This window comes from Lissotriton helveticus, chromosome 1_1, assembly GCF_964261635.1.
Source record: "Lissotriton helveticus chromosome 1_1, aLisHel1.1, whole genome shotgun sequence".
Taxonomy (NCBI): Eukaryota; Metazoa; Chordata; class Amphibia; order Caudata; family Salamandridae; genus Lissotriton; species Lissotriton helveticus.
This window is the reverse complement of record NC_136057.1, coordinates 2,014,408,564-2,014,428,112: the sequence shown is the minus strand read 5'-3', so window position 1 is coordinate 2,014,428,112 and position 19,549 is coordinate 2,014,408,564. Positions and strand designations below refer to the sequence as shown.

The 19,549-nt window shown below is 43.0% G+C and overlaps 1 protein-coding gene across 2 annotated transcripts in view; it reads left to right on the top strand.

The window, feature by feature from the left end:
* LOC144776241 (putative ferric-chelate reductase 1) overlaps positions 1-19,549 on the top strand; it is a 605,038-nt gene that overhangs the window by 318,141 nt on the left and 267,348 nt on the right. For both annotated transcript variants that reach the window (XM_078659261.1, XM_078659260.1), the window contains exon 7: positions 2,171-2,269. In XM_078659261.1, the coding sequence (XP_078515387.1) occupies positions 2,171-2,269 (99 nt within the window). The remainder of the gene's footprint in view (positions 1-2,170; positions 2,270-19,549) is intronic.

The following is a 19,549-nucleotide window of genomic DNA, read 5'->3' as shown; positions in this document are numbered from 1 at the left end:
GATGCAAATATCTTTTAGCCTCCGATCTTTTCTCTCAACTTTATGCCTTAATTTTCAAAACGTTGTTACTACTGTTGTATCCTCCATAAACATCTTTCTTAAAATCAAGACAAGACCGAAGATGCTGGGAAAACTGACCTCTGCCTAGTTCTCATATTGGCGGCCACAGAAATAGAGTACTTCTCTCTACTCTTGTCATCAAAGTTTGTAATTTGAGATTACGGATAGACAAACATCGTTCTCCAATGACTTAAATCAGCAAAATCTCTTTGGGATGATTCTACCAACTTCTTGGCAGAATCCTTTCTTTTCTTACCTCTGTCATCCAGGCGGATAGTATTCCAGACCCTGATCTCATCCAGGTTGAACTACTGTAATACTCTGTTTGGAGTGCATATTAAGCTCCTTTCTGAACTTCAACATATTAATACAAGGCAGGATGCCCTATGTTTAATCTTTCTCAAGATTCTCCAAACTTTCCCTTTATAGCCACCTTTCAATAACTTCTTATTGCTAAACATATCATCTTCAAGACCCTTTTCTTGTTCATTGTACCTGGTATATTTCTGGTCCACTTTGGCTTGAAGATAATTTGGTCTCACTCTTGCCTACTAGCCCTAGCCTACTAGGTCTCTCATATGGGTTTCACTCAAGCAGCTCCAGGTCCCATGTATTCGGTATCAGAGAACTGGAGGAAGTACATTCTCATGCCTTGCTACTAAACTCTGGAGTTTACTTCCACTGAATTGCTGTTTGGCCTTCAACCATCTAACCTTTGAGAAGGACATCAAAACGTGGCTCTACGCCTCTTAACCATTGGCGTCATGTCGAAGTGCTTTCTTTAGCAATCCATTCAGCGTAAAAGATATCCTTTTGGGCTATTGTCACACTATTCAACAAGCATTGGCATAGCCAATAGGTCTTGCCTTTAGGAAATTATATGTGTTTAGTTATCCAGAACAATATCCTTGGTGCAACAACATCAACTGTTGCATGGCTAAATACTTAGCGGTCCCAAAGGTGAGACCTATTGTCTATGCCAATGCTTGTTTCTTAGTGCTCTGTAGTTTGTACAACGTGGCTTTATTAAAAAACAATGGTGTCCTATTAAATCTCTCAGTGTGCATTTATATTCAGCTATGATGGTGTGGCTGTAATCTGATTTTCAATTTTCAGCGCTCAGTTTGGATTTTTGAAACCATGCACAGTCCTCCGATGCGTTCACGGGTCTCCTTTGCATTTTGTAAACTTCTCTATTACTTAAACAATGAAAATCACCCCCTTCGTTTCCTGAAAATGAATAGGTCTCATTTTGTGGACTCACTTTGTCCGTACTAAGGGGCCTATTAGGATGGCGGACGGACCTGCGTCCGTCTGCCACCCCAGAGGAGGAGGGACCGTCTGCAGGGGCAGCGGCAGTCCCTCCGTGCCAATTAGGATGTGACCGCCACCCTGGCGGTCACATCCTTTATTCTTAACATTGCGGCGGGTGCTGCTTGAAGCAGCACATGCCGCAATGTTAAAAAAATGCATGTTTACCTTTGCATACACGAAGCTGCAGGCACCGAGTGGTGCCTGCCGCTTCCTGCACGCAAAGGCAGGGGGGTACCATAGGTACCCCCCATGTGCACCCTTCACCCCTGGTGGCCCGCAACGGGCCCCCGAAGACAACACCGTATGCCTTTCCATGGCTGAAATGCCGCCGTGGAAAGGCATATGACCGCAGGTATCCTAATATGGCTGGCGGTGTCTGATAGACACCGCCAGCCATGTTAGTGCTTTTCCGCCGCGGTCAGAAGGCGACCGCGGCGGAAAAGCGGCAGACGGAAAAAAGATCCCCCAGCCATCCTAATCTGGCGGGGGGGTCTTTTTCCAGTCCGCAGCGGATAATCCACATCCTCGGGCCGGCGGTGGATTCCGCCGGCCCGGAGGATGCAGATTATCCGCAATCATAATCGGCCCCTAAATCTTTTATGTATGCAATCTGTTTGATCAAATCCCAAACCTTCCTATAAACGTTTGCATTGCAATATCATAATGCATATGCAAATGGTGAGTTTATACTTTTCTTCAATTAATCATTGACATTTAACTAAACATATTCAACAAATGACTTCGCAGTAGCACAATCAGCCTGCATTAATAACTCTTCAATCTGCTTTTGTTTCAGGGGAATGATGACATTTATATATGTGTCACAAATGCAGGGCGGATTGACATTCAGCGTGGCTCCTCAACTGTACAAAAAACTGTTGACCGAACATCTCTGGTAATGTAAACGGTTTTGTTGTGATATTATTTAATATATACCATATCTAATGAACTTAAACGTACATGCGAACCACTTTGGGACAGTCCACAGCAATCAATAATGGGGAAGTGGTCTTTTATTTACTGAAGTTACAATTGCAAAGTGAGTTATGTGTCCTGGGCACAGGGCTCCAGCCTCCTGCTCAACTCCAAATTCTAACATTATTACCATTCTTTTGAAATGCGGTTTGTGTAGAGCCTTCATGTCTCCAGATGGCTCATCGTGCCTCAGAAATGTGTAGCAGCAAAACCTGTAACTTTGAACGTTCTGTGATGCAGACCGCTGTGGTCATGGCACACACAAGGTCAGAGCACAGCCACCGTCTGAGGATCAGGCCGGCGAGCAGATGGATGGTTGGCGCAGGCCAGTCCTCTGATTTCTCACTGTATAAGAAGAAGCAGGCATCTCATGGAAAGGTTGATGAAATGAAAAATTATATTTATATAGCGCGTAACTACCCAGAGGCCTCGCAGGTTGATAACCTGCAGGGTGCCAGCTAGTGGGAGATAAATATGCCATTTTTGTTTTGCTAACGACTTTGGCTCTGTTGGACAAATCTCCACAAAACGTTTTCTTTTTCTTTGGCCTAGTTTGTGCATGGAAAGTTTCTGGGTGATCCATCAAGTGGGGGCTCAGAAAATATGGGGGTCCCAAAATGCAAAATCCCCATGAATTTCCCATAGACCTTTTTAGAAAGGCACAAAAAACACTGCATTATACCATATTTGGCAGGGCCTAGATCTTTGTCCAGAAAACATGCCTTTTGTGAATTGGTGTAAATCTATTCAGTAGTTTTTGAGATCTTATAGTTTAAAAATTAAATGTATACCTGGATGATTGGGTTGACCCTCGAACCCAATTAAAAAAGAAAAAAAAGCATTTTCATTGGCTCAGGGAGCTCTTTTTTTTCCTTTGGTCCAATTTACTTAAATGGAAGGCATGCTCCCACGGGAGTAAGCGCTCTGATTAGCTGACAGCGACATGAAGAAACAATTGCTGGCCAACATTACAGGACTCTTAGACTTAGTTCCCTGTCCTGCAAATTAACAAAATAAACATAAGGGGGCATAGTAGGGGTACCCAGCCCCCTAGCCCTGGTGGGGGAGGGGCCGAGAGGGGCCTCCCATGGGCCCATACATTTGTCAAAAACAATAGGTTTTGCTGCAATCCTGTCGTACTCCCACTCGATCACGGCAAAAAAAGAAAATGTCCACCATTTGTTATAAATTAATTGAGGAGGGAACATAAGGGATGCCCGCTTACCCAAGTCCAATTTGGGCCTTGGAGACCCCATCCCCCATTCCACTTCAATTTGGGGGAGGGGCAGCGGCCACCCTCCTTGAGCCTGTTAAGGCCCCAGGGAACCCCATCCCCCAGGGCTGAACTAAACTTTAATGGGAGGGGGGCCGCACAGTCACCCTCTCTGAGCCTTTTAAGGTCCCAGTGACCCCATCGGCCAGTGCCCAATTAAACATTATTATGAGGGGGGCAATCACCCGGGGTTGGTTCAATTGCTGTGTCTGAGGGAGACCACCCCAAGACACAGTAGTTTCCCGGCATGAAAGACCGCGGGGAGGGAAACGTATGTTTGCTCCTGATGAGTGGAGCAAACATGCCTTCCTGGCCTGCAGGGGCGTGGGCAGGGGAGGCATGTCTGCTCCCAATCAGTGAGAGCTTTAAAAATGCTCCTGCCAGTAGGGAGCAAACTCTTGTTTCCTGCTTGAGCTCCATTGGGCCGGGAAACTGATTAATCCTGCCCGGCGGGAGCAAGCAGTAAGTGCTGCACCCAATGGGCAGGAGTAGTGCCAGCTTGCGCAGTATATGGGGAGTTGGTGTGGACCCTGGGTCTCTCCCCCTGCCCCCACAGCCCCCAACTTGATCCCCAGGGCACAAAAGCCAAAGAATCGGGTCCCCAGGACTTATTAAGGGTCAGGGAGGAGGGCTTCATGCCCTCCTCACCTTAACATATGTATTTGGGCCCCCGGAGATGGGGTCCCTGGAGCCACTATAGAGTCAGGGAAGCTGTGAGCCCCTTGTGCTTGATTTAAATCAAAAAAGCCCCAGGGTTTTTGGAGCAACTAGTGGCTCGGGTTGGGGGTATCGACGCCCCCCTCCTCTAATAAAAGGGTTGTATGCAGCAAGGGTTTAACCTTACATATGGCTATAAAATATGACGTTATATTAAGAAAATTGAAATTCATTAAAATATCCAAAGGTTAAAGTAATGTTATAGTTAGGTGACAATTTTGGTGGAAACAAAATGTTTTGAACTAAGTTATAGTTATCTAAGTAACTTTAAAGGTAACTATGACTCACTCCCTCACCCTACACTTCTAATTTCCCCACAAATTACATCGCTCATGACATCTTCTATGACATCATTGATAATATCACTGCAACATATGCAATCTATTATTAAAGAGAAAACTGTGCATGTGGTACCCACCTCTGGCCCTCGATGATGGAGCCCGAGGCCAAAGGAGGTTCAAAGAAGGTGGCTGTGCACCCTCCTCCCCTCAATTTTCAAAATTGGCTCCAGGGGATTGGAGGGGCAGGGGCCCAAAAGGCCTCATGGAGCGAGCCAAGGGCCCCAGTACCCCTTAATTTAAAAAAATGTTCCCAGGGGATGGCATCCCCAGGCCCCAGGGAGGCTCAGGGCCTGTGACCCCTTCCCTTCAATTTTTAAATTGGCCCTGGGGGTTGGGGTCCCCAAAGACCAAGTAGGCTCAGGGATGGGCGTGTGTGCCTACTTCCCTTTAATTTAAAAAATAGGCCAGAGAATGGAGACCGTGGAGCACCAGGAGGCTCAGGGAGGTGGGCTACATACCCACTCTCCTTATTTAAAAATAATGGCCCCAGGGAATGAGTCCTCGGGCCGTAAAGCCTTAGAGAGAAGATCTGCGCACCCCCGTCCCAAAAATTTATTTTAAAAAGGGTGTCCGGGATGGGCACTGGGACACCAAACTGAATAATAAATGAGCAGCACAAGCTACTCATTTATTGTTCACTGCTCTAGCGGGGAGCACCCCATAATGCCCTGGGAGTGCTTTTTTGTTTGATTTTATACGCTGGGTGGTGCCCCTAGAACAGGCAGAGAAACTACCAATAATTTGTTTATGTTGTCAAGAGCTGCAGGAATTGGTGCAGCCTCCCAGCAACATAAAAATAATCTGTAAGTCTCCTGGGCCATTTAAACCAAGAACCCCAGGAGAGCTTAACATATTTTTTTAACACTCCTAGATGGAGCTCTATGGTCTTCAGCTGAAGTGCAAGGCCGTCAAATTTGTAATTTAAATTCTTTGGCTGCTTCACATGTACTACGTCTCGCATTTGGTTTAGTTTAGTCTTTTGCTTTATCCTTGGCAGGGTCTCGGCGGTGGGGAAATTCCCTCTTCTAGGTGGAGGAGGGTACACTTAGGGCTGCCCTGAGAACAGAGATGTTTGACAAATTAAAAGATCAATCAACATTTTTTAGATCTTTTGTTGTTGCAAATAAAACATCTTCTCTTGGTTTGAACCCCGCTTCTCCTATGCCCAAGTCTGTTTTGAAACACCTTTTAAAGAAGTCTATTCCCTTTATCAATTTGGCTAGAGATGTCGCTTTAAGTCTGTCCAGGCCCAGTAATGAGGTGGTCAGTTGGAGCGCCTTGGGGAATAAACCACAGCCTGATTTGTCTTGGAATATGCCTCATGGGACTAGAAGGCTGATACTCCTACTGAGATTTAATTTGATGCCTCTAAGAGAAGTTACGGGTATCTGGGGAAAAAATACCAAGAGTGTAAAGAATCTGTGAAATGTGCCATTCACAAATTCAAGATCTAAATCATTTTTTATTTGTATGTAGGCGAGTGTTCTTAAAGCCATTTTTTATCAAATTTAATATTCACTCTGCCCAGGAAGCGCGATCTCTGGTTCTGTCTCCTGCAAATGAAATGGTTTGCCATAAGAAATATCAATTTTTAAAAACATTTTTGTCTATTTATTAGGAAATTTTTTTTTTACTGTAGTTTTATTCCAATGTTATATTATGTGAGCTGGTCGGATTCTTGATTGTCTCATGTATTTATTGTACTATTTGCACATTATACAGTACGCCCAATATAAGAATTACCCTTGGGATGTAGCGATGTATAAGAAAGAATTTTGTACTATATGTAAAGTTTGATTCTTTTTTTAATTTATTGATGTGTTTTTGTGGACCACCGTAGGAGTTCCCAACCAAAATAAACAAATTGAATTGCAAGGCCTTCTTGTGGTTGTTTTTATGGTTTAATTTTTATGGACCGAAAAGTTTACAAGAAAGACTTTGAGATCTGTTACATTAATTTTTTTAAATAAAAAAGCAGAGTTTTTCTTATTTACATTTTCCAGCCTATCAATTGCAATTATAAAAACAATGTTGAAAGAGACTCATAGGCAGGTTTATTTTTTAATATGCATTTTAAACATTTTATAGTAATCCATATTATCAATCATAGCATTGTGTGAATTACTTGAATGTACACTAGATTGAAAAATATTGGCGATTTTTGGCGAAAGATGAGAACAAGGTTACTATTTATATTTTGGTGGTGTTATTCTTTGGCAAAGTCAGTAAGCCTACATGAGTGTAGCCAGGACCTGCATATGGCAGAATGCCTTATGGGGTGTTGGTTGCCTTTATGAATGGTGATAACATCTTACTTTATGTTAAAGAAAGCCCCTTGAAATTTACCGAACAAAACAAAGGTTAAAGTGATGTTATAGTTAGGTGAGAATGTTGGTTATCTCAAGTTACTCTTACTCATGCCCTGTGCTCACTATAACTTGTGCCTTCCCCATGCACTGCTAATTACCCTACATATTACATCACTCATGACATCTTCTATGACATGTCATTGTTATGTTATGTTATTAGGGTTTTTGAAGAGTGCATGGCTACTAGAGTGTCCCAGCACTAAGAACTTTTAACCACTAGTTAGAATGAGCTTTTCAGAAGGCAAGTTTGAACTGGCAGGTTTTGAGGCTGCATTTGAAAGAACCTTCATCTTTGGTAGCCCTCAGATTCAAAGAACGAGCATTCTTTCTAGAGGCGTCCAGAGCACAGAAAAGGGAACTGCCCCATTTATTTATTTTAGATTTTGATACTGCCGCCAGCAAAGCCTCAGAGGACTGCAGAGTTAATGTTGGAAGTTAGTGTCCCATATATTATCCAGGCAATGGGGCCTGACTGGAAGAAGCCTCTATGTCCTGGCACCAAACCCTTGAAGTGGTCATGCTCATGGATCGGCAACCAATGCAATTCCTTAAGGTGCAGGCAAATATGATTGTATTTACGAAGACATAGTAGGAGTTGGGCCGCTGTGTTCTGTACCAACTGGAGACTCTCAAGCTGGTAAAGCTGGTATGCTGGGAGACCCCAGTATTAAGCATTGGCGGAATACAAGTTTGGAGTTATGAGAACATGAATCCCCACCTTCTGGCAGTAAGAGGGGAGCAGAAGTAGAAACTTTTTAAGGATCAGAGAAGGCCAAAGCACAATCCTACTACACTGTCCACTTGGTAGCCAAAGGATAGCTTATTATCAAATTTTACTCCCAAGTTACGCAGAGCCGTGGCAGGGGTAGGTGGGGAAGGAGCCAAGCTGGGCCAAAATTCACCACCTTATGAAGGTGGTGCCAAAAAAAATATTTCAGTTTTACTGGTGTTACATTGATGATTGCTCTCACACATCCACTGAAAAATATCTGCCAGACATGCAGCAAATCTGAATATTGGGAAAGTTGCCGTCTTAAGTAAGGAGGATCAATGTGCCATAGGCCTATGACACCACTTGCATGCCAGAAGATTCCACCAGGGCTGCCAGAGGAGTCATATGAACATTGGACAACTTTGGGCTTAGTACAGAGCCCTGGGGAACACCAAACCTCAAAGTTTTGGGGTCAGAAGCAAAAGGCTGCATCCAAACTGACTGGCTTTTGTCAGATAGAAAATACTGAAACCAAGCCATGGCAGCCCTCATTCTGAATATTGCATAATTGTAGTAATTTGATGGAGTGAGTAACAGTATTGAAGGCCACTGATAAATCTAACAGTAGAAAGGCCACTTGCTTCTCTTGGTCCCCATCAAGTTTAATGGTGTCAGACACTTCCACCGGTGTGGATTGGGTGCTGTAATTGGGGCGGAAACCCGGCTGGGATGGATGCAGCAACTGATTAGAGTTCAGATACGTAGACAGTTGGGCATTTATCAGTTTCTCTCAAAATTTTACACGAGGCTGGTAGTAAATGAATGGGCCTGTAATTGGCTATGATGGACTTGAGGGCTGAAGTTTTTTTCAGCAGTGGAATAAGCTCAGCCTTTTTCCAACAGTTGGGAACAGTGAATTGGTGAATGGAGTCGTTAAGAAGGGGGTTGAGAGTGGGATTATTAGCCACATAATTGACCAACATAACGTGGGAAGGTGAGTGCAGGATTTTCAAGCTTTCTGAGTTCTCCAGGGAAATAGTGGCAAAAGCAGTCAAAGAACAGGTTAGAACAGAGGCAACTGATGGAAGCTTGTTTCCCCCATCACTGTCAGCAGAATTGCCAGATCCTGACGTAATTAAAGTATCCACAATACCCTTAATCTTGTTAGTAAAGAAATCTGAAAGTTGCATACATAGTTCAGGAGAGTCCTCAAGGGGCTGAGCTAAGACACCCGGATTAAAATGTTAAAGATCTCTCTAGGTATGGTTCTTGACATAGCAATTTCACTGGCAAACAAAATGAGCTTGGGCCCTCCTGATTTCTTGATGATAGCCATTAAGCTCCTGTTTATAAAGTTCCTTATCGGCAGGAAGGTAAGCTTTCTCCAAGACCTTTCGAGTATTTTACATTGTTGCCGTCTTTTCCTGAGTTTTTCATTAAACCAAGTGGATGAAGGGCATCATAGAAGGCCAGACCCCAAGTTCATAAGTGCTGTAATGTCAGCCATCTGTCTTGGCCAGGTGTCAGCTCAATTGAGCTCTGCAAAAGATTAACACTCTTCTTCATAATGTAAGGATTTTCACAGTGGCGGTCTTTGCCCAAATTTGATAAGGTAAGGAAGGAATTGCTCTTCTCTCTTTGTGACCCTGCTTAATGATGTAGCTAAAATATATCATTGCAGTGTCAGTCCAAGTATCGCACTTAAAATCCATTACATTAGCCCGACAGTTAGAGAAAACGTGGTTCAAGATGTGACTCGCTGAATAAATGTGCTGTTGACAAATGGTGTCAGATTCCAAGCATACAGATTATCAAGAAGGAGGTGCATATGTGGATCATTAGTATTATCCAAATGGATATTCATATCGCCCAATCAAAATATTTTAGATGATATTTCAATAAATTGTCATCTGGTGAGGACACAAATTCTCATCATAACTGGGAGGGTGGTAAATTAGGACGCCACCCAAGGGTTTTACTTGCCGAAGGGGGGAGGAAAATACCCAGACATTCTTCCCTTTGAATCTCTGAGGTCTCAAAAGTGATGTACTTGAGGTTGTGCCTAATGATCATGGTGACGCCCTCTCCTCTTTTACCAACTCTATCTTGGTGCAAAATCTGGAGCAGAGCTGACATTCATCCAGGTTTCTGTAACAAAAAGAACATCAAGACAATCCTCCCTAAGTATGTCATGAACCTGTAACACATTCTTATGGAGGAAGTAGGCATTGACCAATGCATCCTGAACCACATGGGTGATGGAAGGTTTTAAAGAGCTGTTAGATAAAGTGTGTAAAGTATTCTTAGGTCAATCTAGCCCCAGTAATTTTGACTAACAAGAAGAGTAAACTGATGGCATAGAGGAAATTATAAGCTCACACCGACCTGAGCAAGAAGCGGCATGGTTTAGAGTGAGAATCTCAACAGAGGAATATACTAACCGCTGGTTCTGGCCAGAGAAAGATTGAGCAACTTGGCTAGCGATGAGTGCAGGTGAAGCTCGGACAGGCGAATACGACCTTTCCTTAGGCAACCCCACTGCGCGCGTCTGTACACCGGCTGTCTTAATACAGGGTGGGGACATCCCCCTCCAGTAAATAGCCCGCTGACCTCAAAATGGTGGCTGAAATTAGGGAAGCATCCAGGCCAGCTATTTTAGAACAGAGAAAAGCAGAAAGAGCCCCGAAGCCTAACGTGCAATTGCAGTACCATTGCCCCCAAAGTAGCAGCAAAAATTAAAGGCTGTTACCCCACATGTGAGCAAAAACATAGGGAAAGCACGAACGCTCTGAACACCGCATTTTTGTTCCGGAACTGCTGATAAAAATGTGTAGATATGCTTCAAGTTAAAAATAATGTAAATCACAGATTGAAATGCCATAAGTCACACAAGTTATACCTTTAAAATATAGCAGCAATCACACAAATTAAGCCTTTCAAACTGTAATAACTGTAATAACAGCGGTCTGCGATTAAATTAGTGCTGAGAAAACTGTGCAAGGTGAGGGCACTATATATATCATTAAGGGCCATCACTAATGCAAATCCATCTTATCCCGTAGCTAGGCATTTCGAACAAGTACATGGGAAAAATGCCTCCGGGTTACTGTATTTTGTGATTGACACTGTACCTCCACAGAGAAGGGGTGGAGACAGGGGATCCCTTTTGCGAAAGATAGAAACTAGACATATCATTATGCTTGGCACTAAAATGCCTAATGGGCTTAACACTAGTGAAGACTGTCACACTTACCTGGTATAGGCAGTATTACCTGTGTATTTTATTGATACTATGAACCTGAAGCTAAACATCTTAAAAAACTCAATGAACTAAAACCCATGTCCTTTACATGAATGTACAAACATGAGTAATTGTTAACTGTTTACTATTTTAACTTCACTGGTAGCACGAATTTATTGAACCGTTACTATGACATGCACTTTATTGTATTTTGCACAATGACAAACTTTGCACATATAGTGTCCTCCAGCCCACCAGATCTTTATTTACAGCTATTTCCAATACCCATGAAATGAATATTTCTAGGTATTGCTACACAATATGAATACTTAGTGTTCCTGTTGCTGCTATTAGCATACGGCTAGGCACACAGTATATCTAACATAAGCAGTAAGATGTTTTAGGTTGATCCCTGGCAATGAATGGGAATATTTATGTTTTAAAACATTTTATGTATTTATATGTTTTATCATTATTCTAAATTGCCACTGTATTTTTACATGAATTTGTGCATTGATATTTAGGGGCTGTTATTTTTATATTTATATATGTATATAGATATAGTGACTCGACTTCACTTTTGCCTCTATTCGAAAGTCTTTTTACACATTATGTGTCAATTGTGCCAGTAACTTTACTATGTCTATGGTAACGGCATTTTGCACTTTAAAAACGGCACGCCAGCCCCCATGACGGTGTCATGTGATCAAGGCTTCGTTAAGCCGAAACGCGTCATGGCAGATTGGTGTAGGGCTAAAGAATAAATAATTTGCACCAATTTCTGGGTCTCGCTTCGTTTAAATGGCTGATTTCTGTAATTTCGGACGTCAACGTACCGCATGTATGTATATATATATATATATATATATATATATATATATATATATATATATATATATATATATATATATATATATATGTATATATATATATATATATGTATATATATTTCCAAACAGTTTTCCTACTTCGAGAGCGCACTAGCACAGCAGGTAGGTAACCCCCTAATAAGTACATAAAAGTGCAGTCCCACTCCGACCCTGGAGTCCTATTGCCTGACATGTTTCGAAGATTCCTTCATCGTCCTCAGAGGCAATTCGTCATTCCACAGTAATGTTTGTCAAAGCATTTCCCCTGCATGCTCATTCATTTACAGGCCTCCGGTGTGCCTTCCATGATGGTTTCATTCTATTGCATGCTGGGAAATATAGTTAGATATTATCAGTGTTCTCCCTCCGGTAGGCTCTGTGTATATGCACGACTTTGTAAGGGCAAATTTCGCCCTTCAGTAAGCCTCGGGGTGGGATTCCGCCTTTAAAATCATCGTGCTTCTGTGTCTGCACTTGGTTAGACATAATTTCCTTCCTGCAGTCTCTCCATTGTTCTTCGAGAGGTGCAACCCTCCACGGCCAGAACCAGCTGTGAATATTTGTTTCCAAACAGTTTTCCTACTTCGAGGGTGCACTAGCACAGCAGGTAGGTAACCCCCTAATAAGTACATACTGGCGGTCATCAGTAGGTAGTTATAGTTAGGACCAAGTTTCCATAGGAAGAACATTTTCTGTTTTGCTTATAACTTTGGCGTCGGTGATTAATCTTCATGCAAAATTTCCCAACTAAATCTTTGTTCCTATCGGCTATTATGTTGAAAGTTTGAGGGTGATTCATCAAGGAGGGGAAGAGAAAAAAAGAGGGGGTCGCAAAATGTGTTTTCTCCATGCAATTTCCATAGGAAACTTTAGACCAGGCTACAGGTCAAACGGATGAAAGGAATTACCCCAAATTTGGCAGGGAGAAGGGTCTTGGTCTAGAAATAACGCTTTTGTTTATTTGGTGTACATCCGTTCAGTAGTTTTGGAGAAATATCGAAATTTACAGATATCGATATTTGGGAATTCTTTCATCTGATTGGCTGAGGCGTTACGAGCACAAGCTTGCTGCTTATTGGCTGCGAGCGGTGCAAGAGGTTGCAACTAGAAAGTGTTGGCAGACATTTTGTGCTTACGTTGAAACGAGTAAGGGGAAAAAAGGGCAAAAAGAGTAGGATAGAGGAGGATAGGAGAACTGTAACCTCTGTGGGGGAGTGCGAAGCAAAGTAGTCACTTCTACCGGTCTGAAAGTGCGGTGTTGCTCAGAGTGACTTGGTGCTGAGATGAGATGCTGCTACACTCGGGTATGAAACAGAGAGCCTAAACCGTGAGCTCATTGCTGTGAAGTGATGTATTCTGGTCTTTGTAGCATACAGGTGCAAGTAGTGTTAGTAGGCGTTTACACCATATAGGGAGAGGGAAGCGAACTACTGACCCCTACCGTGCATTTATACTATAACAAAAGTGAAGTACCCACGCCTACCGGTGTGAAGATTCGGGGATCAAACCAAGCTGATTGCTGTAAAGTGATGGGCTCTGGGTGCTATAGCATACTGGCTGCTGTAGTATAACTGTGTAAGTAGTGTTAGTATGCGTTTATACTATACAGGGAGTGGGAAACGAACTACTAACCCCTACTGGTCTGGACTTGGGGACTAAACCGTGAGCCTAAATTGTGAGCCCATTGCTGTAAAGTGATTTGCTCTGGGTGGTGTAGCATACCTGTGGAAGTAGTGTTAGTTTGCGTTTATACAATATAGGGAGTGGGAAGCGAACTACTCACCCCTACCGGTCTCCAGACTCGTGGATGAAACCATGAGCTCATTGCTGAAAAGTCATGTGCTCTGTGTAGTATTCCAATGTAGGTCATAGTAGAATGTTAGAATGTAATGCTACTAGAATGTAAGTATGTAATGTTAGAATGTAGGGCTGTCATGAGAGGAACCTTGGGGAGTTTGTACACGGTGCTGGAGAAGACGGTTGCCTTGCTGTCTGCTCATGGTTGGTAGCTGTTTAAGCTGTCTTGTTTTCCTGCAATAAATCTACTTATTGGATCCACTGCTGTCTGCCTCTTCACTACATAAATTTGGCAACGAGCAGGAGAAGGTAAAAAGAAGGCAACACTCGCCAATATTTTGAGCTCGTTGCATTCTGCTGTAGACCCGTTTTCTTTGTGAAGCTGTTTTTACTCATCCCAGGGTCGTTGACTCATTGAACTATGTAATCCGACCTCTGGTAGGATTTATATTTTTTGATTTTGGGCTTCCTCTGCCTCTTCACTACACTCTGGTCGCTGTACTACACGTGTGCAAGTAGTGTTAGTATGCATTTATACTAATTCTGTAGTTATGCAGTAACCAATGCATCATGGTCCTAGGGAGGGCCACCTCCCAGGTGCAGCTCATACAATGTCCTGGGGTGTGCATCTGCGGGACATTTATGTTTGCTATTACAGGGTGGGTGCATGGCTTCCACCCTGTGATAGCAAATCCATGTTTGCCTTGTTGAAGCAAGAGGAGGAAAACCTTGTATCGCTTTAATAGAGCGGATCCGGATGGTAAAAATGGAGAAAAAAAAATGAAGCAGGGTCTCACCCATTCATTTAAATGAGCCCCCTGGTGGGTAATGTTCTGGAGCCAATCCTATTATTATATTGCGAGGTCTCTGCAGCACTGGGGACCTTATTCTCACATGTAAATTAAGCGCGGGAGAGCACAGAGACGTTCCGCAGCCTAGGGGATCGCCACGTTCCCGGGTACTGTTTAATAATTGTTTGGGGGGTTTCGAGGCCAACTCAAGTCCGGGGATCGCCACCCTCTGGGGCTTTACTTAAATATGCAGGGGGGGCCTCACCAGTCCCTGAAGTCTCGGTGGCCCTAAGCAGTGACTTATTGGTTCTGTAATCACATGGGCAGTACTCTTGGTATTACAAAGAGATACACTCATAGAACACTTGCAGTTGTAGAATTACGCAGACTTCATTTATGTAATAGTGTGTTGGTTTATATTTGGTAGGTGCACCGCAAAATTACAAATGTTTTCCCTCATAACCTCCTATAAACAGCCGATTTTTACAATAAACTACAGACAAGTGTTGTCAGAAAAAGAATACCCATACACTCACTTATTTATTGGTAAAAAAATAACCTTTATTAAAACAAATAAATGCAAATGCAACTTTATTCTAACAAACAACAGTATAACATGAACTAAGTGGGTGGGACTCCTCTGGAAGCAGCGTACAAAATCTGCAAGACACAAAAGAAACATAAGTATGTGTGCCATGTCCAAGAGAAAAAGAAAGGTAGTCATAATGAAAGGAAGATAGTGAGAATGGGACAGAGAGGGAGTGGGTGGAAGGGAGAAGGAAAGGGAGAGTTAAACGAACAGAGGTAGGAGGAGACAGAGCATCACCCTACTGTGCCCAGCCCTCACTATTTACCTCCCGTCACCTGTGTGTCTAGGACGCTGGGGTCCGTGAGAAAGAGTGCGGTCCCGCAAGTCCTTTAAATGAAACAGATATGAATGAGGCCAGAGATTACATTATTATCTGCGGCAACATCGCTTGCCTGCTCATGTGCAACCAGGCTGCTGCACCCCAGCCCCTTCCCCCGCACTGTGCTCAATTGCAGCTCCTGCGCACTGAGGCTTCACTGCTCACCTGCCACCACCGGTGTGTCCAACAACATGCCGGGGCAAGCTCTGTCAACGGGGTGCTTCTCTCAGGGTGGCACAGCAGGTCTCTGGTCGGGGACGGTGTCTTGATACCATGATGGAAGGCGTCAGAATGACCAGGGCATCGTCATGGGGTGAGCACCTGCTCTGGCTATTTTGGCGCGAGCAACTCAGTGTCTGAAAAGGAAGAAATAATATAATGCTGGAAACGTCTTGAGGTAAATGAAGGTTTATGTCAAGCTTAACAGAGAACACCAGTTGAGTGCATCCTTCCTTCTTGCAGTACCATCTACCAACTGTTAGTGGTGATCGTGGGTCAAAGAGGAGTTGGAGTGCACGAGAATACACAAGGTTAAATAACAAAATGTTATGCCAATGTTTACATACAAAGGAACAGAGCGCATGCTAGAAGCATAATGTGCACATGTAATGCAGTGGCGCAAGGCTGTGTGCATATACACTTAGTAACTAAGCATGGGCGTAAAATCCGTTCCGCTCGCGGAATTTGCACATTTTTGACAAATTCGCGTTCCGCGAATCACGCGAATTTGTCAAAAAATTGGCAATTCGCAAACTTGCGGATTTTTTTGCTTGGTTGCGAGACTTTTTGTCCGCGAGCACGCAAAAACTGACGTGAACACGCAATTGCATTACGCGAGCATGCAACTAGCCCATGTACGACCGCATGGATAACCTCGCGGTAGCCGCGCTGAAAAAATCCCATGAACACGCAAAAAGCCCCCGCGAACACGCAAAAGCCCCGCGAACACGCAAAAAATTTTTTTGCGGATTACGCAGACCGCGAATTCGCTTCTGCGCGAATTCCCGTACTGCAAATTTGTAAATTTCGCCCATACTTATTAGTAATTAGCTCACTACAGTGTTCCAAAAGCCAATGCCACGTGTCTGTAGGGCAGAGATGCCCGCAGGCTCAGGCCTACAGTACGGTCCAGCAGGTACTTAAAATGAGACAGATGTGACTGAATGAGGTCAGAGATCGCATCATTACGCGCAGCAACATGGCTTGTTCGCACCTGCGCACCCAGGCTGATGCACCTCACCCCTTCCGCAGCACCGCGCTCAATTGCAATGCCTGTGCACCTAGGCCCCACTGCTCACCTGCTGACATTGTTGTGTGTCCAAACACGACGGGAAGCAGTGTTCACAATTCATATGCAGTGTTGATTGCCAGGATGGTGTACACCTCATGGATCCCTTTTTTTTATTGCACATTGTGATATGCGAGGTGGATGCGGCCATATCACCTGAGGCAGTGTGGAAGAACTGGGACATGTGGCGTTGTCATTATCCTATTTATACGTACGCAAAGTGGGCTGGGCTTGCATACGCCAGGCCAGCGTAGGGTTGTGAATAATTATTCCAGGGACCTGGGCGTTGTTCAGTTCCTGCCTGGTCAGGAAGTGTACTTATGTGTGTTTCTGTTGCAGTTTTGATGTCGCAGAATGCACAATTTACATTAATGTAGCATGTACTGGGAGGGCGACAACTATCGCTAATTAGATGCTTTTCGAAAACATTGAATGGCCAACATCACATGTCATTGTCAAGCTTGTGGACATGCGTAGACACGCATGTAAATGGTGTGAGGTATTATTGCAAGTGTTGCTATCGCGAAGCGCACACATGTGAATGTGCTCAGATGGAGGGAGGATCAGCAGTGAGGCTACGTCAAACATAGTGATAACGCTCATTGCAGTCAAGCAATGCATGTCACACGTGATTCTGAAAGTCTCACATATGACACACTACCATACTGGTAAAGCCTGACAACAGAGCATACTGCAACACAAATCTACACATTCTAAACATTACTCTTTGCCACATGTAATCTAGGATGTGCACTCTGCCCGTGGCTGATGATACCCCTTTGAGCCACCACTACCAAGGCCGAAAGGCAGCACAATAATGCGCACACACACCAGGGGCATTGTGTAACACACGTTTTTTTTTTGATGTAACGTTTCAGATGCATTGCCAGCACACGTGGAAGGCTAATGTACAGACCATGAATATTGATCAAGATGATTGTTGCATGTTGTGTGTAGTATAAGATATGTGTACAGAGCAAAAAACCTTTCAAAAAAGCTCTCTAAGCAGAAGGGGTGTGTCTCATCAAACGCTGTAGAGAGAATGACTAAAATGGGTGGGATCCTCTAACTGTTTTAATGGGAAATGTTATGAACTAATCAAATGCTTTTTTAAGGTCACATGTCAATTGCACATCGAGCGCGCAAGGAGGCCCCAACCGGCGCGATTTTGAGAAAATCTATTTATCATAATATAAGTTTATTACAGTTAGAAATATAAAATGTTTAAAATATTTTAGAGTATCGCTTGCTCTCATACACACTTTAAACTTATTTAGATATAGTTTTGAGACATAAAAAAAAAGAGGGAATGGCGTACCCGGTGCGACACCATACATCTTTGATGTAACTGAGGGCCTGGCAGCATGCACTAGTTGCATACGCAACGCGCCGCGGGCACGACCCCATACGTACATGACGTAATGCGTGGCTTGGTACTGTGTACCTGTCGGATACCACAGTAGCAGCTGGCACTACCTCACACGTATATGATGTTACGCGGGACGCGGTGCCACGAACCCATCGGATACGAAATGCGCATCATTTACGAGTTTAGCAATATGGCAAATAGGACTCGTGTGATGATGGAGCTTGGTATACTACCGGTATGGGACTGCAGTTTTCTCAAAAAAATAAAGATATCCATATTTTTGGGGGAAGATATAAAACATTACATAATTTTTAAAGTAAAAAAAAAGATAACAGAGTTCCAAAATATTACAAAAAAAATAGAAAAAATGTAGATTTTATAAATATTAAAATATAAAATTAACATTTAAAAAACCTTCGAAATTCACTGAAAAAAACCATAGGTTTTACAGACGTTATAGTTAGGAATTAGCATTTTAAAAACCATTAGGTCATCAGTATGTGCATCAGATTATCACATGGATGTCATTTGAGATATCAGTAATGTCATCAGTGATGTCACTAACCATGTCATGAGTGATGTAATGTGTGACGGCATCAGCAGTGCATTGCGGGCACGCAAGTTATAGTTAGCTCAACTAACTAGAACGGGCGAATTTCTCTGGTTTTATATGAGTCTACTGTTCAACTAACTATAACATCCCTGAAACCTATGTTTTTTTAATGAATTTCAAAGGTTTTTTAAATGCTAATTCCTAACTAGAACGTCTGTAAAACCTATGGTTTTTTCAGTGAATATATATATATTTGCACACATTTATATATATGAATATATAAAATATATATTATATATTCATATATAAAAAATATACATACAAGTTTTATATATTCATTCCTACGTCCTCAAAGGGAGGCATCGGTGCACCAGCGATAAGCACATTGTGGGTGCCCCTTGGGCACTGGGGCATACAGTGTTTTTTTTTTTTAACTGCCTCTTATGATGGGCGTTGGTAGGAGCCTTGGGGCTCCCCCCTGCCACCTTCAACATTAAAATCTAATGTTGGTTCCCTACGGCATCACTCAAATTCGCTTTTTTTAAAAACACAAATAAATGAGCGACAAGAAGCACCCAATAATGCCCCAGGGCTTTTTTGAAGTTCATATTTTCTAGGTAGTAGTGCCCCTAGAAGCAGTAAGGGCATCACAATGTTTGTTAACTTTGTGTGGGGCTGCAAGGAGTGGGCATCCATGACCCCAGGAGAGCTTACCATATTTGTTTTTAAAGCACATTTTTTTCCTCAGCAGGAGTGCAGGGACCTCTAATAGTTGGTTCCATGGTTGCACTTTCTGGCTTAAAACATGTTTCAAAAAAAGACTCCTAGATGATAATGTTCTTGCATAAAGGCTTTAATTGAAAATATTTTTTGACAATCAGTTGTTCTAAACATTGTAATGTGTGAATTTATGAAATATACATTTGATTATGGTCATTGGTGTCTTTTTGGCAAAGTATGTGTGTCTTACTT